Source organism: Protomyctophum parallelum, assembly GCF_964188405.1.
Source record: "Protomyctophum parallelum genome assembly, chromosome: 3".
NCBI lineage: Eukaryota > Metazoa > Chordata > Actinopteri > Myctophiformes > Myctophidae > Protomyctophum > Protomyctophum parallelum.
Genome location: NC_139698.1, coordinates 47,014,107 through 47,039,115, shown reverse-complemented (window position 1 = coordinate 47,039,115; position 25,009 = coordinate 47,014,107). Strand labels below are relative to the sequence as shown.

Below are 25,009 nucleotides of genomic sequence, written 5' to 3'. Positions count from 1 at the left end.
CAAGAGAGCACACCAGTGCGTTCAGGTCGCATTTCCGAACGCACCCCTAGATTGTTGATGAACTGCTTGGCCCGTGTTTGGGGGATGGAAGCCCCCAAACAGAGGGTGATGTTTGCATGTATTCCTACGGGCTGGGGGGCAGCACGACAGCACCTGTCAGCAGGGAGTGTTGGGGTGGGAGGAGTAGGACGAAGGCTCTATGTCCTCCCAGTGGGGGCTCCTCATTGGCAGGTGGATGCAACAGCAGTGACTGTGTGTGTGTGTGTGTGTGTGTGTGTGTGTATGTGGGGGGGGGGGGGGGGGGGGGAGGAAATAATTGGCAGAACGACCAAAGAATTATGATAATGAAGTGTTTTTTTGTTTGTGTGAGTGTGTGCGTGCATGTCTGTGTGTCCGTGTGTGTGTGTGTGTGTGTGTGTGTGTGTGTGTGTGTGTGTGTGTAGCTCAGGCAGGTCATGGAGCATGTGTCCCAGCAGAGCGACGGTCATTACCAGAGGATACTGACCAGTCTGGCTGAAGTGGCCACCACCAACGGACACAAACTCCTCAGGTAAAGCCTGTCAGTATGCTTTTATTGTCATCGTCAAATTAGGAATATTAATAACGACCCTCACCACCCTAAGCTGTGCCCCGTCATTGGATCTCATGACATTCACTCACAAGGTGTCACTGCAAATGGCTAAACAGCATCACTTCCTAATCGTTTCATAGTATTATAGACACAACGGGGTGACACACACACACACACACACACACACACACACACACACACACACACACACACACACACACACACACACACACACACACACACACACAGAGAGAGATATGCACTCTACAATCTTGCGATGCATTGTGAGCTTGAAGATCAGTATTTTCAGCAAAAGGATTTGGTGTAGAGGGAAAAAAGTATAGACTGGGGGACATCAGTCAACAAAGTATAGGTAGCGTCTAAATGGTTGTAACTTTTCAGTTTTTTGCTTGTTCGTTTTTCTTCTGGCATCCTCCAGTCTCTCCAGCAGCTATGAAGCTCAGATGAAGAGTCTGTTGAGGATTGTGCGCATATTCTGCCATGTTTTCCGCCTGGGTCCTTCCTCTCCCAACAACAACGGGAACGACATGGGGTACAACGGGAACAAAACTCAGCGCAGCCAAGTCTTTAAGGTTAGTAGGAGCTTACAGCAGGCTGTACTAGTATGATTATATGTTATACATAAGGTTATAAGAACTTAGATATCGTCTCTCTCCGGCAGAAACCAGCTAACATTTTTTTCTCTCCCCATAAATCAATGCTATTGAACACCCTTTTCGTCTGTGTGTTGGTTAAACATATTGACCCAATGAAAAGCATTAAAAGTGCTTCTGACAAAACCTAACTCCATTAGACCCTCAAACTGTTTGCTAAAGGAGCTAACTCCCCTCTCCCCCTCTCATGCAAGTTAGTATCTGACAATTAATATATAAATAAAGTCACATACCAACTTTGGTGAGGCAGTATTGCTGTTTTAAAAATATTTTTCATTTCCTGAATTTTGGATTTGGCTGGTTTCTGCCCGACAGCTGAGATGTGGATGTATGGCTTAACCACTTGGACCCCAGCATGCATAATTCTGCTGACAAGTACATAGCCAACTCTGTGTAGTTACTACTCTAGAGGGTTTCATTGGCTGAAGTGTGAAGCTTTTTGTGATCTTGAGGGATATTGAGCTGTAGGAGTTGACCCAATTAGTATTAATAATGATAAAACTTTATTCATATAGCACCTTTCAAAATTGCATTACAAAGTGCTTTACATAGACAAACGGCAAAATAAGCAGCAGAAAACATTTCAATAAACAACTAAATATAGTAAGGGAAAGGGAAAAATATATATATTAATAGAGAATGGCAGTGAAGACCAATCTATAAAAGTGTGTCTTCAAAAGGGTTTAAAAAAAGGACACTGATTAAGCACGCTTGATCTCTAAGGGCAGTGTGTTCCAAAGTGTAGGCGCTATTAGTAATGAGTAATTAGCAATTAGCAATTAGTACAGTTGATCTCTTCGCCTGCAATGTAGAGCAAGGATATAAGAACTTAAGTATTTGAGGTGAGCCGGATAATTGTATTTAAAAAGGAACTGATTGCCCTAGTTGGTCTCACACACCCTGTGTCACTGATGAAGTACATATTGGAATGCCACTGCGACACCACTAAATGCTCACCCCTTGTTCATTATACATATTCAATTAGCGTGCAATCACGGTAGACATCCACTAGAAATATTTTTAACATTGCACATGCACGAGGAACAATGTGACCTTGATTTCAACAGAAATCAAACGAGAGACGAGAATCTAAGTTAAGTACTTATTGCTGTTATGTTGTTTTTTTCTTTTTGGAGTAGGGCCTCGCTGCAAAACAACATTTGTTTTAACTTGCTTGGAATAAATGGCAGTCACAGATGGGTGCTGCTCGCCACAAAGGAGGACGTAATGAACACAACATTCATTACAGACAACTTATCTGCAACTACCCAAAATGTCCTGATGCGGTACAGATTACCCTCTGTACGCTATACCCCAAGCAGTGAATAACAACCCAATGCTAATTATGTAGGAACATACAGGTCTTGAGATATTAACCCATTAAGCATCTGTGCCATTTTTGATTTTTGAGGGGTGCTAGCTCCTCCTATGTCCAGCTTTGAGGGTATGTGTAAACACAAACATTGGAGACAAAAGTGTGTAAACGCAAACATTGGAGACAAAAGTGTGTAAACGCAAACATTGAAGACAAAAGTGACGCAAATTGTGATTGGTCAGAATGTGATGAGTCTGACGTACTGTATGATGATAAGAGCGCCCCTCACTTTACACAGGTGTGATTTTAGCTCTATATTTAGCAACATTAGAGTTCTCAAATTCTGCCCGAACCCGACCCCAACGTTTTTGGGCTGGGCCAGGCCGAAAATGCATATTAATTAGTCGCTTCTCGGGTTCCATGACAACAAAATAATAATCTGGGGTTCCTTGGCACAATACAAGTTTGAGAACTACCGATTTAGAAGGCATTTGTAGAACCAGCCTCAGGTCTTAATGGGTTAAAAAATATGTTAATCTCACCACAGCTCACATAACAAGGCAAATAGTATCCAGCCTGTTGCTGGGATTTTGCTCGGCTCTTTGTTTTTCCAACTAAAAACAATGACAACAAGAAATCATTTCATTGGCGATGCAGATGCGTGCGAGACACCTGCATGCGCAGTCCGAGAGGGCACCAGAGAGGGACCACCAGAGTACTTGGAGCGATAATGATGCCCTAGATGTGAGTTGTATAAACTAGGTAACACGATTTATAGGAAGCTGATGATCTTGCAAAAACATCTTTTTGGTGTCAAATATATCAGCATCTATGGTGATTTGCAGAGTGACATCTCTGCACAAGAGAGTTGGGTTTCATTTAAAAAACAAATCCATCTAGCAGCAAGCAATTAAGATTCTTCTTCTTCTTCTTTTTTTTCCCTCTGGTGATGGTCAAATTGTGCTGTGCTGGGTGATGATTCTGTTAAAATGATTCCCGTTGTGAGGTTGTGAACAGAGATCTTATCTCCATGGGGGTGTGATTGTTTGACAACTTGATTTGCATGAATAGCTTAGTCAATGAGACACTAACCATCTGTGCGGAAGCGCGTGAAGTGGAAAGAATGAGACCTTCCTCTGCTATTTACACTAAATGGGTCACTCTCTGTCTGTCTTGTCTTGTCTCTCGTCTCTGTGATTAACCGTTTCTCACAATCTCCACATCTTTCTCTCTCTTTCTCTCTTTCTCCCTCCCTTCACGTTTAATCAGAGAATATGTCGGCCATTATTTAACTTTGATGACATCAGTATGGCCAATTATTATGGCCAATTATTAAGGCCAATGTGTGCGGTTTTTATCCACGGCCACCCTGGCTTCCTGAAGAATAAAACCATAACCGATCTACAAGGTCACGCAGTGCGACACGCTGTGAGCTTGTAGATCGGCTTTGACATATATTTTTTGGAATCCATTAAAACCAGGGAAACATCTGTGTCATTTTGGATTTTCTTGTTGGCTATTAAAAAATTGCAGATACAAGCACAAAATTATTATAATTTTTTCCTTTTTGACAATCTTGAAACACCACGCCCGAGATAACGAGATAAACTTACCTTTGTCCAGGACGCCATGCCCGAGATAACGAGATTTGATTTATTGTGGTTAATCCAGGGACATAGGTCGCGTCCACGTAAATACGGCAAGAATGCACGCACACATGGCGTCTTTATTTGCATTATGGCGCATAATGCGCTCAAAATGCGTTATTCAGGGTTGATTAGAGCTTAATTTGACTTAGATATGACAAAAACTTTAATCACACAGACAAATGAACTCCATTGCTCTGATGTGAGATGGCCGATTGTTTTGTTCCGGTTCAAACTGAAGTAAACATCCGCTAGCTTTTTTTTTTCTTCAGGTAGGCCTGATATGGCTGTCACTTTAGATTTTTTTTATTTAAGTGGTTAAATAAAACAAAGTTCAGTGTATGTTTATTTTATATTTCCTTGCCTGCTTGTTCATCAAAAATCGGGACTCTCCAAATTCCGGATCGGCATCGTCAGACCCCAAAAGAAAGAAAATAGAAATGGGACATGGGTTTCCGGCCAGGCCTGTAATAAATGTTTCTCTCTGCGTTCCACCTTCCAGCCCATGGAGCTGCTGTGGCACTCCCTGGACGAGTGGCTGGTGCTGATCTCCACCGAGCTGGACCGCAGCAGCCAGGACCCCTGCTCCCCGTCGCCGGGCAGTGAGATCGCCTCCCTCCTCCTCAAGCAGCGGGAGGCGGGAGGAGGAGGAGACCCCACCTCCTCCGCCGCCTCGCCGCCACCGGGGGCTCCTCCCCCCCTGGCCGCCGCCATGCTGCCAGCCTCGCTGGACCCGCAGGTGACGATTATGTCATTTTATGTACATTTCAAAATGTACGAAAGGTTTTCGACATGGAAATGATCGTTATAAAATAACTGCCATTAGACGATCTCATAGTAACCATGACGACGGGCCTACCCGCCTGCAGGTCGTGGGGGAAACGGAGCAGGTGTACGTCGACGGTGAGGACGTCATCTCCATGACGGCCAGCCGCCTCAGCGCCGTCATCCAGGCCTTCTACATGTGCTGCTCCTGCCAGATGCCACAAGGGTGAGGAATGGATCTCTGTAGGTCAGCCCACTAGACATGGGTCTGTCTGTCTGTGTCTGTGTCTGTACTGTTAAGTGTATCTGGAGCTAAACTCACAAACGGCTGGACCGATCATCATCAGTGCCAACTATTCTTAGTTGATTGCATTGGGCTCTACACTTTTAGTGTAGTCCAACAACAGTGCGTAGAGTCTACGCACTGTTGTTGGACTACACTAAAATATCTACACGAAAATAGTTGTCATGTTCCACAAAGCATTGCGCATTGTGATTGTGTAGATTGTAGACTGTTTATGTTGGCCCCAGAATAGGGATGCTATGGTTCAAGTGGTTATACATGTTTTATACTTTTTTTTTTAAATGATAATTAAATGTAACTTTAATTTCATGGAAGTCAATAGTGGTCAAACCCTCGAAAATGATCTTTCTCCTGTCGTTGTGCCAAGTGATTCCACTCCCCACACACATCTCTGTGTTGTCACTGCTGTTGCATCCCACTGACTGAGAGGACATAATTACACAGACAGACAGTCAGACAGACAGACCCTGTTTTAGAAAGATAAAAAGTGCAAGTACATGAAAAGCTACTTGATTGCCGTATTGAATGAATTCACATTATCTGAAGGAGACGCATGATAATGTGAATTCACACGATCGGGATGGTTTATCAGGCTAAGTATCAATGACTTTTCTCACTTTCCTGATTCTAATGTGTTCATACACTGTCTCTCCAGCACCACCTGCTTGTCCATAATTACAGTTAGTGGCAATTAGATCATCAAAGAGATGCTTAACTCCGTTATTGGCAGTTAAAGTAAGTACTGTTTTAGCTCATCTCGTGTCCTGGTTTTTCAGCTGCCCTCTGAATAACTGACGGTCAGGTCTCTCTTCATGAGCCAGTATGAATGTTTAATTTGGAATGGCTGGTAAAAGTGTTCAGACGAGTGAGTCAGCGTTGCATGCAGCATCCCTGATGCCTCTGCAGTAAAAGCTGCAGTGAAATCGGTTTGTCCCTTTAGCTCTTCCCTATTTGTATTTTCTCACTCTCCCCTGTCTCTGTTTATCCCTCTTTCCTCATCTAGGATGACATCGCCGCGATTTATCGAGTTTGTCTGCAAGCATGATGAGGTGCTCAAAGTTTTTGTAACCAGGTGAGTCGATATGGTGCTCCGCCAGATATCAGCCCCCTCATTTAGTACCCGGAGACTCGATATTGATTGAGCTACTCCTCCTCGCCTCTCTGTTTGCTTTTCTCTCTGCCTCTCTCTCTCTCTCTCTCTCTCTCTCTCTCTCTCTCTCTCTCTCTCTAATCTGTTTCATCAAACTTTATTTTTATTTTTATAAAGTCTAGTACAATCATGATGATTGGAATTGAACATTGGAACATAAGTAGAATTCTTGTTTGCCTTTTAGGCTTTTTACACAGAAATTGCATAGGGTTTTTGTGATGTTTATTCTTCCTAGGACTGTATCTGTGTCTGTACCTTAACTGCCGCACTGCCGCTGGCGCCTGCATTTCCGCCACGAGAAAATAAACAATGTACTGTGGCTAAAATAATGCCCATATTTTAATCACTTTATTCTTTAAATAAATAATAATTAAAAAAGTGGTAATAGCCGTGTAGATGCGCAAACAATTGCAATCAGGTGTTTGTGTAATAATTGTGACAGACCTCGTTTATATCTGACCTCCCCCCTCTCTCTCTCTCTCTCTCTCTTTCTCTCTCTGTGTGTGCCAGGAATCCAAAGATCATCTTTAATCACTTCCACTTCCTTCTAGAATGTCCAGAGCTCATGTCGCGCTTCATGCACATCATTAAGGGCCAGGTGAGATGTGTGTGATAGCCTGGTCTGAGCCATATCACTTCAATTATTTTCAAAATTGTGCCTTGATTACGATTAAAGAAAGTGAAATGTCACTATATGTCATTTTCAGTGTCACAGCATGACGTTTAAAATAGGGTATTGATTTATGGGAAACTGCAAGGTCGTGAGCTTGTAGATCTGCTACCACATGGCACCACACTGGCGACAACAGAGCACAAATCGTGCCTGACACACCTTATAACTTTTAAGAGTGATTTTGAGACAAGCCGTGTCTACATGGTGGGTTCGTTTAACAGCATTATTTCCAAGGCGATAACACTTCTCTTCTTAAGTTCCCGTTTTACACAGCTCCATAAACTTTTAAGTGCTCCGCTTTGAGTGTTTGGTGGTGGCGTTCGCTTGCTCATTGCTCAGTATTCATATTTGAGCTGCGGCGTGCGAGCCTCGTTACCCATGGATTATGACCCACCTGGGAGAGGTCCCTTGTTTTAATTACAGACTTTAACCTGCCGAATTCGATCTCATCTACCAGATTCGTCTTCTCTCGCTGTGCCCCTGGGGAGAGAAGTGCATTTCTCTCTCTCTCTCTCTCTCTCTCTCTCTCTCTCTCAGCTAGAGCCGTAAAAATCTTCTCTTATGTGGGGTCCCTGGCATATCTTTTCTAATGGGGGGTCCGTAGGCTAATTTGTGTCAATTTGGGGGTCCTTGACATGAAAAAGTTTGGGAACCACTGCGCTAGAGTCCTGGGAGATGGATTGCTGAGGTGGAGCACCACTCCTACCATCAGCTCCCAGTACTCCCAGTACCTGCACGACTTGGCGCACCCAAGCCGTGCTACTAATACAGTACGCTGTGTTGGCACTGCAGTGCCTGGCATCGAACCCATGAACTTGTGGTTCAAAGGTGAGAGCTCCGAGCTACCCGGACACAGTTTTAATGCCGGCATTAAACAAGTGTCTTCCAGGCCAGTGCACCGATCGCTGAGTTGCTTGTCATGAAAATCCACTTTAAAACGGTGTAATCGCTTGTTGTAGTGTTGAAAAATATTCCAAAGTGCTCTCTCTCTCTCTCTCTCTCTCTCTCTCTCTCTTTTGCATAGAGAACAATGGCATAAATTATACCCTCTCTGCATTGCAGAGGAGTTGTTTCAACACTGGAGGCTTCGGAGCCATTGGTTCTTAAAAAAAAAAGTTTTGTGTAATTGGTTTTAATGGCTCTTTTTCGACTACAAGAACTAAGAGGTCCACACTGTTGCTTAACGTATTTCACTAGATGTGTTTCCATATATTCGCTATGCCTCATTTTCAAATAACCTTCTCAGAACCCTGGGCCCTGCTCAGGACGTAGTGCTAACCCTGAGTACATCTTTTCACATTTTTTGAAAAATAGCTGCTCTAAAAGCTCACAAAGTTCCAGCTTATGGAAGGTGCTGGGTTAGCATTAGAAAGTGCTGAGGAAGTTTGGTTTTCACCCGCAGCCCTTCAAGGAACGCTGCGAGTGGTTCTATGAGCACCTGTTGGCCGGCCAGCCCGACTCCGACATGGTCCATCGACCGGTCAACGAGAACGACATCCTGCTCATCCACAGAGGTATCTATGCTGCAGACCCTGCCCTTCTCTGTCCTTCACTCCAGCATCCATTCCTCATTACCTCAGAGCACCTCTTACTTTTTAAGTTATTTCTTTGGCACTTTTGTACCTTCGTTCTTAACTTCTTAGACCAGTGGTACTCAAAGGACCCCCATCTAAAAAGTATTTTGTGCCAGGGACCCCCCCCCCCCACACCAACATATATGTTGTGGGCTTATCTGCTATATTAAAAAATATGTTTTAATATAGCAGATAAGCCCACAACGTGCCACAATGCGATCATTCATGTGGGACAGTGCACGGTACGGTGTACACTGTACAGTCTGCACACGTGTGCATGATAGAATGTCTCCCCTACTGTAGATTCAAGAGAAGACGCACCATGTACCCAGTTGTTACTTTGCCCCCTAGATTCACCACGACGTGTCAAGTACCAAAATCAAATACTTTGCATAACAACAGGTTTAACTGTTTACCTGAATGTTCTCATACACGATATAAAAGCAACACAGCTACTGTACTGATTCGTTGGTGTTATGTTGGCTTGAAACGCGACAAGAATGCCTCCTCCTCCATCAAAGAAGAGATTTGTCCAAAGCAGACTTTTTAGTACTTTTGTGTCCAAAACTCTCATACACTACTAGGCTATCAGCTGTTCTGTGTGCATGCGCACGTCACGTCACTTAAATGCCGTACCACAGACAAAAAAAACATTAACAGACAACATTAACTCAACTCCATTATTTTTCCCATCCGTGCTAAAACCGCTAGCTTCCTCCATAACTTGACTTTATGTGCTACTTTTACTACTTTGGCATCTGTGCTGCTTTTGTTGAATAAGAAGAAATTGTGTGCTTTTTTAAATTTCTTGTATTGTTGTTTTGTCTGTCATATTAACAGACTCCATATTCAGGAGTAGCTGTGAAATGGTCTCCAAGTCCACCAATGAGAAACTCAAGCAAGGCATTGCTGTGCGATTCCACGGAGAGGAGGGGATGGTGGGTGTCGCAAGAGACACTATTATAAAAGTTTTCACTATGGATTGTGAGGCAGACACATTGTGTTGTAGTCTTGTATTGTGGCTGTTTGTCAGCTGGCTTGTTGCTGCTGCTAGTGCTTGAAGTCTAGGTCTGAAGTCCACAGTCAAGTCCTGCTCAGAGCTAGGCCTGTCATGATCCTGACATTTTACTTGACGGTTTCAATCAAATGATTGTAATTAATAATTTCATTGTGTTGTTGTTGCCACATTGGGACACGCTATGATCTTGTAGTATTTTCACTAATTCTGATAGCCTGGCTCCAGCCCTGAATCGCTAAAACAAAATTAAAACTGTGAGTGTCAGGCTATAATGTCTGAACATTTTTCAACATGGAAACGATTTTGACGATTATGCAAAACAATTGTTACTATCTGAAATAATTTTGACTGTCTAAAAGAAAGAAAGAATGTGTAATGTTGTGTTTTCCAGGGCCAGGGTGTTGTTCGGGAGTGGTTCGACGTCCTGTCCAATGAGATCGTCAACCCCGACTATGGTCTCTTCACCCAATCAGCTGACGGTACCATCAACCTCTACTATGGAAATTCTTCATTGCCTAATTTGCCTTATCGACACCACATTGATTCAAGCAAACTGTAATCAAAGTGCAGATTGGCAGTGTGTTGCTGGCTGTAAAGAGAATGACAGGTTCAGAGGCAGTGATATTTGAAAGACGGAAATAGCCAATCTACAAGCTCATGCGTGTGCTAGATCGGCAACTTTTTTTTCTTCTTAAGTTTTTCATTCTGTTGAATAAAATAAGGCTTGATCTGACTATTGATTTGATCGATTATAATTAATAATGATAATAATAATAATGATTCGATAGAATAACCATACAGAAGATAATCGTCAGTTGCAGCCATAATATGTTGATGATGAATATAATGAATATCAGGGAATATCAGTGCTGAATGCTAATATCATAATATATTTTTAAGATCATTAACACCGTGTGTGCGTGTGCATGTAAATACTAGGTACCACATTCCAGCCAAACAGCAACTCCTCTGTGAACCCGGACCATCTGAACTTCTTCCAGTTTGCGGGTCAGATCCTGGGCCTGGCGCTGTACCACCGTCAGCTGGTCAACATCTACTTCACACGCTCCTTCTACAAGCACATCCTGGGTGAGCAGAAAGAGTGGCTTATTGCCGGTATCAGCCAGACTTGGGAGTCTGTCCCCCTTAAGGCTCATTCACAGTCTGGATTTTCGGTGGTGGGGTGACCACCAGTCAGTTTTTGCAGTGATGATGATCCCCCTGATCTGTGAGTGTTCAAAGATCCAATCTGAACCGCCCCGAGTTGATCATGATCAATTTTCAAACATATTTGATATAGGCTAGCGGAGCCTATGTATCTGGATGGCTATACTACAGTGCAGTGGGGGACGCACAGAAAGACAGTGGAGGAGAGGACGCAATGCCGTCAGCCCATGGGTGGCGGTGGCTCAGGGGTAGAGTGCCTGGATGGTAACCGCAAGGTTGCCAGTTCGAACCCGGGCTCCCCCAGAGTTACTGTCGAAGTGTCCTTGAGCAAGACACTGAACCCCTAATTGCTCCCGATGTGCTAGTTGGTGCCTTGCATGGTTTCCGCTGCCATCGGTGTATGAATGTGTGTCTGAATGGGTGAATGTAATGCACAATCTCTGTAAAGCGCCTTGGATAAAGGCGCTATATAAATGCACCATTTACCATTTACCATTTACGGGCACACAGACACAGACACACACACACACACACACACACATACACACACACACACACACACACACACACACACACACACACACGTTCCTTTTGTACACTCTCAGAGTTCAATTAACATTGATTTTACACTATAAATTGGGGGTCCCAGAGATAGAAATGGGGGTCCGTAGCTTAATGCATGTCAAACTGGGGGTCCTTGATTAAACGGGTTGGGAATCTCTGCTAGAGCCGTACAAATCTTCTCTTATGGGGGGTCCCTGGCATATCTTTCTAATGGGGGGTCCGTAGGCTAATTCGTGTCAATTTGGGGGTCCTTGACATGAAAAAGTTTGGGAACCACTGCGCTAGAATCCTGGGAGATGGATTGCTTAGGTGGAGCACCACACCTACCATCAGCTACCAGTACTCCCAGTACCCGCACGACTTGGCGCACCCAAGCCGTGCTACTAATACAGTACGCTGTGTTGGCACTGCAGTGCCTGGCATCGAACCCATGAACTTGTGGTCCAAAGGTGAGAGCTCCGAGCTACCCGGACACAGTTTTAATGCCGGCATTAAACAAGCGTCTTCCAGGCTAGACTGCCTATGCTTAAAGTTACCTTTGAACAGCCAGTTGAACACCGGGTTACAAAGTTCTTTACAAAACAAGATAAAACATACATATACTGTAAGTGCAGTGCAGCACTACAAAAATCAATTTGCATTAAAAAAACCTTTACTAGCCTCAGGCAAGGCATTCCAGAGCCTAGGGCTGCCAAGAGAGCACTACCTGAAGGCTGCATCCGACAGGCTTATATTATGGTTCCAGCATATCCTTGCTGTCGGGAAGAAACCTTTTAACTCCATTTTTGAGGTTTTTGCATAAATCAGTGCTATTGAACACCCTTTAAGTCTGTGTGTTGTTTTGAATATATTGAACCAATGGAAAGTTGTAAAAAACTCTTTGGACAAAACCCTTTTAACTCCATTGGACCCTAAAAACTATCTGCTAAAGCAGCTAACTCCACCACCTCTCTCCGTCTCATGCAAGTAATTGACAATATAAAGTCACAACACCAACTTTCATGTGGCACTATTGCTTTGTTTTCAAAATATAAGGATTTTTTTATTTCCTGAAAATTGAACATTTTGGAGTTAGGTGGTTTCTTTCCGATATCAGCGATATGTAAAATATAGCTAGGATCCTGGCCTTGTAGGGGTTAGATCCTGGCCTTGTAGGGGTTTAGAAGTTATAAGTGAAAGCTTAAAATCAATTCTGAAACGAACCGGCAGCCAGTGGAGAGAAGCCAGGTTGGTCGTAGGACTCGTAATGTGGTTCTTAGAGTTGGTTAATAATCTAGCACAGTGCTTCTCAAACCTTTTCATGTCAAGTACCACTAAATGTATTCATTTTTCGCCCCTCTGGAAAGGGTTCGTAGAGAACCCATAACCGAAGCTCTGTGTTGTTAAACATTTTCATAATAATTCCAATAATTCACAAACAGCTTTAGCAGATGGTTTCAGCTATTTTGTGCACGTGTACCGTGGAATATCACGTACGCTGTTTCTACAACGAGAGGCCTACGTATGGATGCTAGCCGTGGAAGATAACCGAGGCAAAAAAAAAAGCTAAATAAAATAATATATCTTTAAATTATTTTTCATCAAATTGCGTGTTTCTCGTGGATGGCCCAGATGACCTTAATAACTTTCCACGAGAGATCTTGAGGAAAGCACAGATTGGGTTAAGGAACCCCTCGGGGGCCCCACGGATTGAGTACCACTGATCTAGCAGTTTTGCATTAGTTGAAGACGGGAGATCGACTCTGACTCGAGAGTACTTGCTTCCTGTGTGTCTCACAGGGATCCCAGTGAACTACCAGGACGTGTCGTCCATCGATCCGGAGTACGCCAAGAATCTGCAGTGGATCCTGGACAATGACATCAGCGACCTGGGCCTGGAGCTCACCTTCTCCGTGGAGACGGACGTGTTCGGAGCCATGGAGGAAATGCCGCTCAAACCTGGAGGAACCAGCATCCTGGTGACCCAGGACAACAAGGTCTGGTCCACATAACACACATTATGCTGTTGTACAGTAGACCAGCATCCTGGTGACCCAGGACAACAAGGTCTGGTCCACATAACACACATTATGCTGTTGTACAGTAGACCAGCATCCTGGTGACCCAGGACAACAAGGTCTGGTCCACATAACACACATTATGCTGTTGTACAGTAGACCAGCATCCTGGTGACCCAGGACAACAAGGTCTGGTCCACATAACACACATTATGCTGTTGTACAGTAGACCAGCATCCTGGTGACCCAGGACAACAAGGTCTGGTCCACATAACACACATTATGCTGTTGTACAGTAGACCAGCATCCTGGTGACCCAGGACAACAAGGTCTGGTCCACATAACACACATTATGCTGTTGTACAGTAGACCAGCATCCTGGTGACCCAGGACAACAAGGTCTGGTCCACATAACACACATTATGCTGTTGTACAGTAGACCAGCATCCTGGTGACCCAGGACAACAAGGTCTGGTCCACATAACACACATTATGCTGTTGTACAGTAGACCAGCATCCTGGTGACCCAGGACAACAAGGTCTGGTCCACATAACACACATTATGCTGTTGTACAGTAGACCAGCATCCTGGTGACCCAGGACAACAAGGTCTGGTCCACATAACACACATTATGCTGTTGTACAGTAGACCAGCATCCTGGTGACCCAGGACAACAAGGTCTGGTCCACATAACACACATTATGCTGTTGTACAGTAGACCAGCATCCTGGTGACCCAGGACAACAAGGTCTGGTCCACATAACACACATTATGCTGTTGTACAGTAGACCAGCATCCTGGTGACCCAGGACAACAAGGTCTGGTCCACATAACACACATTATGCTGTTGTACAGTAGACCAGCATCCTGGTGACCCAGGACAACAAGGTCTGGTCCACATAACACACATTATGCTGTTGTACAGTAGACCAGCATCCTGGTGACCCAGGACAACAAGGTCTGGTCCACATAACACACATTATGCTGTTGTACAGTAGACCAGCATCCTGGTGACCCAGGACAACAAGGTCTGGTCCACATAACACACATTATGCTGTTGTACAGTAGACCAGCATCCTGGTGACCCAGGACAACAAGGTCTGGTCCACATACAGTAACACACATTATGCTGTTGTACAGTAGACCAGCATCCTGGTGACCCAGGACAACAAGGTCTGGTCCACATAACACACATTATGCTGTTGTACAGTAGGCTGGGCAATGGGACCAATCAACCGTTATTTTACACTTTTGCCTCGATTACGATTAAGTCACTGCCAGGTATTAATTCATTAATTCTAACTTAACCGCCAGCATTTTTCAATGAAGCCCTTAATTTGAAGGTTCCACCTGAAGCCGAACACTTTCAGAACCGAATGTAGAAAAATGATGCGTGTTGTGAGTGACAGACCCTCGTATTTTCTTTTTTTTCACCCGGGGAGGACATTGTATTGTCAGTTATTTGGTTGCTTACTGTATTTTGATCAGGGGCTCAATCTCTGAAAGGAATCTGAGATAAAGGCATTTGAAAAGATGTTTACACGATTGGTCAGTGGATGTACGTGGCCATCTTGCTTACAGTACATTTTCTGTTTACTTCATTGCTTAGCAACCCAATGCTAATATATTGTATGTAGCATTACGACCGCAATTTATCATGAACCACTATAAAGACTTTGATCTACGTCATCGGCACTTAATGAACCATTATAAAATAAATATACGGATATATCACTGTTGTCGGGCAGAAACCTCTTATATCCTTCTATTCTAACGGTTTGTGTTTTCGTAAATTAACGCTGTACTTGATCATACTACAGCGTCACACAAAAGCATCAGGAAGTAGCAGATCTACAAGCTCAAAATGCGGTGCGAAGCAACGCGTTTTGACGATCTGCAGTGGTTAATTAGACTACCGGTAATCGATTGTTCTGATCTAATCTAATTGTTTTGTGTTGATTCGTGATAAGATTATCTACTACTATCTAGTTAAATCTTTTTTGAAGATTTAGAAAATCCTTTTGACATATGAATATAATAAATAATAATACTAGAAAGAAAAAAAAAACATTGCATGGATGCGTGCGTCTGGGACAGTGATGTATCCCAAAGTCATCGGGGTTTCGGGTCTCTTGAGCATCATACCCCTCACTCAGATGACCCAGCCGGGGTGATCAATTCCAGATGTACGTCCCAGTAGCTACCCTCGATCAGTCCCATTAGGGCAAGACCAGGGCCACACAATCCGATGCTCCAGAACTACTCTGCCGGGTCTGGGAGGTAGATCAATCTGGCGCGTGGAAGGACTAGGCTCTGTGGGTTGACTCCTGCCCGGGCCACTCCTACGTCTCACCAGGTCCACTCCTGCTCTCAAGAGGTCCAGGACCTGTGCGTTGCAAGATACTTAATATTACTACTACTACTACTAGTAATAAATGCAAAGAACCCAACAAACTTGTCACTCTGTGACCCTAAAATGGGCCCCGACCCATTGTTTGGGAAACAGTGGATACACTATGTGGACTGTGGAGTGAATTCCTGTAGAGCTACTGTAAGCTATGTAGACAATTACTATAATGGACTCATGACGTAGAATCACCATCTGTGTTAAGAGTTAACTGAGTCAATACGAGGTTATAGTGGGGAGAGAAAAGAAGAGTTAACTGAGTCAATACGAGATTATAGTGGGGAGAGAAAAGACATTCAAACCTAATGGTTTCATCTCCGCACGCTGAATCAATTGTAATTATTGCTTTAGGTGCATTGTTGTGCAGAGTGCTGCTCTACCAGCTCTGCCACATACATCCACTGGTGGTCATAAATGAGGAATTGATCTTTTCCCCTCCTACAGCTTTCACACTAAAAGCATTTTATTGGTGTGTAGTACACACAGCGGCCTGCGGGGGGCAGTGCTTTACAAGGCAGGAGGCACTACAGCAGTGGGCCAGTACACTTTTAATTTACTGGTGGTATTTTTGAGGGCCCCTATGCACAGCTTTGTGTGTATGAGCACGGAATGTCCTCAGCTGATTGGCTGAGCGTGAAATGTGATTTATGATGATGACAGGGGCGGCAGCGGCTCAGGGGTAGAGTGACCGGATGGGAACCTCAAGGTTCCCAGTTCGATCCTGGGCTCCCCCAGAGTTAAGGTTATTACACACTGGCGAAAAAGCGCCCCGAAAATGCGAAATCGCGTCGCTAATTCGCCAGTGTGTAATAACCTTTAGTGTCGAAGTGTCCTTGAGCAAGACTCTGAAACTCTTAATTGCTCCTGATATGATATGCAGGTTGGTGCCTTGCATGGTTTCCTCCGGTATCGTCGTGTGAATGTGTGAATGTAATGCACAATCTCTGTAAAGCGGCTTTGATAAAGGCGCTATATAAATGCACCATTTACCAGTTATGATAAGAGCGCCCCTCACTTCACACAAGTGTGATTTTTTTGCGGCGCAGAGGCGATGCTGGCAAATTGCTTCATTGCAGCTCAAAAGGTTTAGGAACACACAGAGAAAACCACAGACAATCCACTGAATGTTCAAAGTTCAGGTTGTTTGGGTAATTGAGGTCAGAAAACCTAAAAAAAACAAAAACAACCTCAAACTAAAATAACAATCAATGAAAAATGTATGTCATGTAACCGTTAACTCACTGTCCTCCCTGTCTCTCTCCTCTGTGTCCTCCACCGCCGTCTTTCCTCTCTCTCCCCCACCTTGTGTCTCGGTGACGTGTGTGTGTGTGTGTGTGTGTGTGTGTGTGTGTGTGTGTGTGTGCGCGCGCCTCTCATCTCTGCAGGCGGAGTATGTACAGCTGGTGACGGAGCTGAGGATGACTCGAGCCATCCAACCGCAGATAAATGCCTTTCTGCACGGATTCCACACCTTCATCCCCCCGTCGCTCATACAGCTCTTTGACGAATATGAACTGGTTAGTTTTCTCCTCTCCTCTCTGTCTCTATGTTTCTCTCACGTTCTGTCATGGCTGCAACTATTGATTATTTTTGGATCGATTTTTCTTATTGATTACTTTTTTGATTAATCAAATCACGTGTTTTTTGTGACAGAAACCATCTCCATTTTTCAACGTTTCTTTTTTTGTGTTCTATTGAACAACCTTTACGTGTGGATTTTACAAATATTGAACCAATGAAAAGCATTAAAAAGCGCTTCTGACTAAACCTCCTCAAACTGTCGGTCAAACCACCTAACTAAAACTCGTGGAGATGATTTGATTTGATTTGTCCATCATTTATTTGAATGACGAAGTCAGACGGAAAAAAATAAAGTTTTCTCTACATTAATGGTCAAAAACCTCCTAACTCCACTCCCCGCTGTATTTGGGTAAAGTGATGATAATATAAAGACACAGTCAAGTGACAATGTATAAAGTCACCTTACCGATTTTGATGAGGAAGTATTGTGATGTTCTAAAACAACAAGCAAAATGTTTATTTCCTGAAAAGTTAATATTTTGTACATTATCACCACTGGTTTCTGCCTGACAGCAGAGATATATAATATACCTTAATAAAATAAATAATTATAGGCCTGGGCCATGGCTCAGTGGTCCAGGCACCTTGGCTGGTAATCCAGTCTGGCAGTGTGCTGCGGGTTCGACTCCCGATCCCGACGGCCTTTACTGTATGTCATCCCCCCATCTCTCTCCCCATTTCCTGTCACCCTACTGTCTGTCCCTCCCTCCATAAAATATATGAAATAAAGGCGAAAGCCACAAAAATAATGATATGATTGATTAAGTCGATTTGATTATCATTTGCCTTCCTACATCCTCTCTCTCCTTTCGCCACCCCCACCCACCCTCATTTCTCCTCTCTCTTACCCCCCACCCAACCTTCTCGTTTCCTCTGTTTGCATTCTGTTTTAACTCTCGTCACCTGTCTGCTCTGGTCTGATTCAGCGATTGATTAGGCATGTCTGTCTCCGTTTTTTTTTTGTCTTTGTGGGGTGGGGATGGGAGGTGGTGTCACCTTGAAGACTCCTCCCCCCCGGCTATAGGAGATGGATTTTCCTTTTTTCTCGTTTCTGTGTCGGCAGATTCCGCGCGGCCGTCCTCCGTGCGGATCGATCAATAGGGTGCCATGACGATTATCCCTACCCGTGTAATTGGACATGCCTCGGTCACGCGGACGTGGCGTTGCTCGCCCACAAGCCTCGGAGCACAGACACGAACAAGTGTGGTGGTGGAAGAAGTACTCAGAATTTGTTTTGTAGCAGTACCGCAATCATGGATCATGAAAGTTCTCAGTCCCCACAACTGATTTCAGTCATTTGGATTCCATATAGGAAGGTCTTATATGGAAGCATGATATAGCCAATGCAAGCAAATGCTTTAAGTTATTTCATGTTTAAAGAGTATTTGAAGTGGTCAAACTAGCAACATGTTCAGAAGCATCTTCCATGTTGATTTTATCCATTCAATATAAAAATCCAATATCCAGTATGAAAGTCCTGTATTTGGTGTTTTACTTGAGAAAAAAGTACAAAAGAATTGTCAATCGACATTAATATACTTAAAGTACCTAAAGTTAAAAGGACAAAAAACATTCTAAGAGTACAAATGGGTATACTCGTACAAATGGGCATACTCAAGTAAAGTCCAGAAGCCTACTTAGTTACGTCCCACCATTGCACGAGTGGTGTGTGTGCTTACAGCATGAAAAACGCATAGCCTACAGTGTGCTGTAGACTGGCTCTTTAGATGCTAAAAATAGGAACTGCTGATTGATCAGCTGCCTCTGTCATATTTATTTTTGTCTGTGTTGTGAACTGTCATGTGTTCTGCTCATAGAGACATAGACTGTCAAAAGCACCGTGACGTCACCCATTGGTTTCTAGAGACCTTGTTTTGAAGCCTCTTGTTCAGATAATTCAAATCCACCATCTTGAATGTCCGACTACAACCGTAAATCTAATTCACGGTTGGGTGGGAAAGGGGAGTGACCCTTCTTATAAATAATTCAATTAACAATTAATGTGAGCACCGTTTAGAAAGACCCATAACAAGCTGCGTGAAGCCTCATTCACACGTATCAAACACCAATCAAGCAAATGTCTGGTCGTTTTTTAGGCCACCACAATGCCCCCCCCCCATCCCCCATGAAACAAAAATGTTTGGTCAAACCATGTGACTCCCATTGGAAAAGCATTGTGGTGGCCTAAAAAACGACCAAACATTTGCATGATTGGTGTTGGATACGTGTGAATGAGGCCTTAAAGAACACTTGACACTAGCAATTGTGAACATAACGACTTAATGAAAAGGTTCACCAAGGTAATACAACCAAGTGTAAAGTTGTGTCATATTATTTCCATGGACTTGACATTTCTACCAGGGAATTCACTAGAATTAGCGCCACCTCCTCCTGGGCCAATATCTCAAGAGTTCAAACATCACATTTTGCAGCTTTTTGGCAGCAAGACCCACAGAACATTTCTCACAATTATAGTAATACAAGTGTGTGTGTGTGTGTGTGTGTGTGTGTGTGTGTGTGTGTGTGTGTGTGTGTGTGTGTGTGTGTGTGTGTGTGTGTGTGTGTGTGTCACACACGTATGTGCACGCACGCGGCTGTCAGGAGCTGCTGCTGTCAGGAATGCCAGAGATGGATGTCCAGGACTGGAACAGGAACACAGAGTACACCAGTGGCTACAGCCTCCAGGAGCCAATCATCCAGGTGGGCTCAGCCCCCACAGGGGCCTTATTTAGCCTTATTTATCTGAATCATTTGGATCTTTTATTCATTATTTCCTCCACCTCTGAATGTATTTTTTTTGCAGATTAACCAGATCAACACTTATAGACACTTGTTTTTACAGGCAAAGTTTTGGAAAAATCACACTTGTGTGAAGTGAGGGACGCTCTTATAATCATACATCACATTCCGTGCTCAGCCAATCAAATTTCCATTTCCGTGGTACACACAGACACACAAAGAAGGGCATAGGAGGGGCAATTGTTTTTTCTTTTTTTTCTTCTTTTTTTCAAAGACAGCCGATCTACATGTGAATAGTTGACCTAGGGGATAGAAACACTATTGTGATGTTGTGTTTGATTCATTCCAGTCGGGGGCCAGTGTGTTCATTCGGTTTGCATGTGGCCACATGAGGAGATGAAAGAAAGCCGTCCGAGTCAATTCAACTATTCACAACCGCATTCTTTTACATCTCTGCCCGTTATTATTACCACCAGGGGCATGTTGTGCTGTAATGCTCGCCGAGATGAGAGAGAGTGTGCATTTTATATGTTGTGAAAGCACCTGTGGACAGATGCACAACTATAAACATCAAAACATAATACATCTCTGACAGCAAACCCTTGTGGGATTTGGGCACGGTCTCTACGGCTTCACTACACAGATTTATTTTTACTTTAAGTAGCAATACCACAATGCTGTTACAAGTCAAAGGCCTGTATTCAAAAGTCTACTTGAGTAAAAGTACCAAAAGTGAAAGTATTATTTCACTATAGGTCGTCATTCAAAATTATGTCAAAAGTCGCAATCTGACCTGTGCAAATCGTCTATTTTCGAATACACAAAGTATAAAATGGGGCATATTTGGTTAATGTAGATGTAGACTATGTACTTACTTACTTACGCCTGACACCCCTACTGGGGTATAGGCCGTCGACAAGGGTCCTCCAGAGTTCTCGGTCACTGGCATTCTATGTTTTAAATAATAATATGTTATAAAGTAAGTAAAAAGTCCAACATGTGATCTGAGATGTGACGGAGTAGAGGTATAATGGACACCTTCATGGATCCCTGTGTTTCAGTGGTTCTGGAAGGTGGTGGAGAGTCTCACCCAGGAGGAGAGAGTCCTGCTGCTGCAATTTGTCACCGGCAGGTTGGTGTGCTCTGCTCTGCTCTGCTCCCAGCGGAGAGACAACCCCCATCATAACATAAAAGAAAAGTCAAGTCAGGTCCTCAACGTAACAAAGTGCCTAAGCTAGCAAACCGAGGATGGATTCCCCTGCTGTTGGCAGGCATTGTTGTTACTGTAGCTCTTTGTGACAGCGCTTTTAACAACTCCTCTGTGTCCCTGTCCTACAGTTCCAGGGTCCCTCATGGAGGCTTCGCTTATCTAATGGGTGGGAGTGGATTACAGAAGTTCACTATTGCTGCTGTGCCATTTACCTCCAACATGCTGCCTACCTCCAGCACCTGGTAATGCTTGCAATGTTTGTATCACTATACTTATTTTAACCATAACCCACATACCTGATCGATGAGCTTTTACATCTGCCATTTCCGGTGCTACGGCCAACCAGAATATTTTCCTAATTGTAAACCTCCAAAAATGTGTTTTAACAAAGAACCACCATTTCCCTTGTGAAGACGAGGAAATGTCAGTTTCTACAGATTTCCTTTACCAGCTCTGTACAGTACAGTACATCTTTATCTTCTGTGTGTGTCTCTCTCTCTCGCGCACGCTCTCTCGCTCTCTGTCTCCGTATATCTCTCTCTCACACACACACACACACACACACACACACACAGCATCACTGCCTCCATAGTGACAGTCAGACATGAAATTAGAGCAGCATGGAACAACACCACCCTGTAGTGAGCACCAGAGGGCAGTGTGGTGGTGTCTCAGTATAGCTAGTGTTTCTGTACAATGAAAACAGGGGAACAGGTTCTCTGCATGACAGGAATGAACGAACATGAACATAATAGCGTGGCATCAGTCAGCCCGGCGAACCATGGTGGTGTGGCCCTCATCGCGCTGACCATGGCAATTAATCAATCAATCAACTTTATTGTCACAACACAATTACAGGTATCGGTGAAACCCTTGTTTATGCCGGATTTCACGTTTGCAGCTCATGGGAGCAAAAGAAAATAATTAGCAGTGAAGAATGGAAAACAAAATGAGCACTAAAAGCCTAGAAAAGCTTACCTTCCCTCGAGATACAGACTGTCCAGAGCCGAGGGAGGCGTCTACCTTTCTATGTCTTATGTTGTTATGACTCATGACACTCTGGTACCACTTGCCAGGTCGTGGGCACAGCAGTGGTTTGAACAGGCTGTGGCTGGGCTAATGTCTGTCCATGATGATTTATTTCCTTCTATCTGTCCCTCCCTCCATCCCCACCACCACCACCACTCCTTTTCTTCCCCCTTAGCATCAACATGCTGAAACTCCCCGAATACCCCAGCCAGGAAGTCCTCAGAGACAGGCTGCTGGTAGCGCTGCATTGTGGGAGCTACGGGTACACCATGGCGTGACGTCAATTCCTCGCTCCCGCGGACACGCTGTGCGGGGGGGTCTGCGTGCGCCGCGGGGACTTCACGCCTAAGCACAGGGAACAACATGCAACACCCACCCCCCCTCCCCCCCAAACTCACGACTCGACTCAAAGAAATACGCCCACTTGTTCTGATGGAGCACTGTTGTTGGCAGGAAGAAGCATATGGACGGTAGAGGGTATGATGAATTCTTAAAGGCTAAAAGGCTGCAGAGGACAGGGTTGTGTTCAGAGATGCATGTTCAGAGTTTTGGTTCTTATAGCGTTTTTAGCCCAACCAATGTTTTGACTGACAGGTTATCAAAAATGTGTAAAATCATCAGTTCCAATCAATTTGAAAAACGTAGATTAAAAAAATATATATATATTGAAAATAGAAAATCACAAGCACACAACGTGCAAGCTTGTAGATGCGCTATTTTTGGAAAATAAAGAAATAATATAAAATTAAATAAATATCTATAATGACCCAACATAGGTGGTTGAAAGTTGCAAAAAAAACGAACACATCGGCTGCATAAATATCAACCAAACTCATAATATGGATTTGGATTTAGTTGTGTTGTGCATTCAGGCTCTGACCTCTCTCTTCTGAACTGCCAAAACCATTTTACCATGGCCACCAACATTGTTTGATCAACGATAGACCATAGGCATAAAGATCTGCCAAAATACTGTATCAATCGTGTGTGTGTGTGTGTGTGTTAAGGCTGTCCCCGAACATTCAGGGTTCGAATGTTCGCTCGTTAGGGTTGGCACTCGAATCTTAATTTATGGCCTTGAACCATTCGTTTTTTTTTATTATTATTATAAAATAATAAAAAATTACTCCGAAATATATCTCTGCGAGAATGCGACATGCATAATAACTTACTATCTAATAATTTGAAAGTCCTGCATGATGGCAGAATTAAGAGACTAACACAGTGAGACACACACTGACACACAGTCACACACACTATGCCCACTTCACTTCAATGCGCTTCTGAGAGTACACAGGTGAAACAAATTAATGAACAGCTAATGAACAGGAGTGACAGCTAACGAGCAAGCTACACTGCAGCCAGCAAGCTCACAGAGACATTGGGAAGCATTTTTGATCATACCACAAAATATATGGACAGTTGTACAGGTAGGCAACTCACAATTACCATGTTTTGGGGGCTGCTTGAAAAGTCATGGCTCATTTTGAAACCGCTGGTGCAGATCAGTTATTTTCGCATGTCACAGCACAGCAGCCACTTGACGCTCTGTGTGTGTGTGTGTGTGTGTGTGTGTGTGTGTGTGTGTGTGTGTGTGTGTGTGTGTGTTGGGAAAGACGAGAGAGACAACCTGGTTAAAAGCACTAGAAATTAATTAATTCAAACCAAATGGTTCGGATGTTCGCTCGAAAAGTCCTGCCAAAGTTTGAGTCCTAAAAACAGGGCTAGGGTACAGCCTTTGTGTGTGTGTGTGTGTGTGTGTGTGTGTGTGTGTGTGTGTGTGTGTCTCCAGAGTATGGAGTGTAGTGAGTGTGTGAATTCTGGCAGGTGATGCGGTATGGTATTGTGTTGTGGTTTGCTATATGTCTGAAGAGGAAAGAAAGTACATTGGTCTCTAGACCACTGTTTCCCAAACACTGGGTTTATGTATTATTATTTCAAAACATTTTCCAAAAAACAGCAAACTTTCACGAATTATAAACAAATGCAATGATTTCATGTAGTGACATACAGTCATGTTGACTGCATGTCACTTTTTTTCTTCGTTTTTGCAGTCGATTGGTCTTATGGCAGTGTTTCTCAACCTTTTCTGGATCAGGGCACACTTGAACATCTTGAAAGTGTTCTGTTAGCGATCAACAATGAATTTACATTATCATTTTTATTTTAATATTTATAGTTATATTATCATTACATCTTAGTGTTTTGCCAATTATTTTGGGGGTCCCATTTGCAATACCCTTGCGGGCCACAGGTTGAGAATCACTGTAGCTGTATTTCTGGGTTGCCTTGTAGTCGTACACAGAAAAAATATATACATCATATCGTTGCTGTCAGGCAGGACATTATATATAATAATGACTATATTTAGCATATTAGTTACAGTTGTAATCCCTCTGTGAAGGTGTACTTCTGTTCCCGTTTATTATTTATACATTAATGCCAAGAATGTCACACAAAAGTAGTGAAAACAGGAGATTTACAAACGAAAAATGCGTTGCATTTTGCGACACGTTTTGAACTGGTAGCTCGCCTATTCTCACTTGTGTAAAATGTGTTTTTTTTTAATAATAGTAATAATAAAAACACAAACTGCTTTGGACATACAAGGTTTCCACCTGACA

At 43.5% G+C, this 25,009-nt stretch overlaps 1 protein-coding gene across 4 annotated transcripts in view; it reads left to right on the top strand.

The window, feature by feature from the left end:
* Positions 1-23,382, top strand: part of hace1 (HECT domain and ankyrin repeat containing E3 ubiquitin protein ligase 1) — a 31,307-nt gene extending 7,925 nt beyond the window's left edge. For 2 of the 4 annotated variants that reach the window (XM_083761381.1, XM_083761379.1), the window contains 17 exons: positions 444-550; positions 1,011-1,164; positions 3,218-3,304; positions 4,709-4,945; positions 5,076-5,197; positions 6,279-6,347; positions 6,936-7,023; positions 8,501-8,612; positions 9,513-9,610; positions 10,082-10,169; positions 10,630-10,779; positions 13,201-13,397; positions 17,212-17,343; positions 20,009-20,107; positions 21,208-21,278; positions 21,485-21,598; positions 22,561-23,382. In XM_083761381.1, the coding sequence (XP_083617507.1) occupies positions 444-550; positions 1,011-1,164; positions 3,218-3,304; positions 4,709-4,945; positions 5,076-5,197; positions 6,279-6,347; positions 6,936-7,023; positions 8,501-8,612; positions 9,513-9,610; positions 10,082-10,169; positions 10,630-10,779; positions 13,201-13,397; positions 17,212-17,343; positions 20,009-20,107; positions 21,208-21,278; positions 21,485-21,598; positions 22,561-22,663 (2,028 nt within the window). In that variant the 3' untranslated portion in view covers positions 22,664-23,382. Of the gene's footprint in view, positions 1-443; positions 551-1,010; positions 1,165-3,217; positions 3,305-4,708; positions 4,946-5,075; positions 5,198-6,278; positions 6,348-6,935; positions 7,024-8,500; positions 8,613-9,512; positions 9,611-10,081; positions 10,170-10,629; positions 10,780-13,200; positions 13,398-14,592; positions 14,701-17,211; positions 17,344-20,008; positions 20,108-21,207; positions 21,279-21,484; positions 21,599-22,560 lie in introns of those variants that run through there. The other 2 variants (XM_083761380.1, XM_083761382.1) reach the window with 2 other exon arrangements.
* Positions 23,383-25,009: the final 1,627 nt, after the last annotated feature.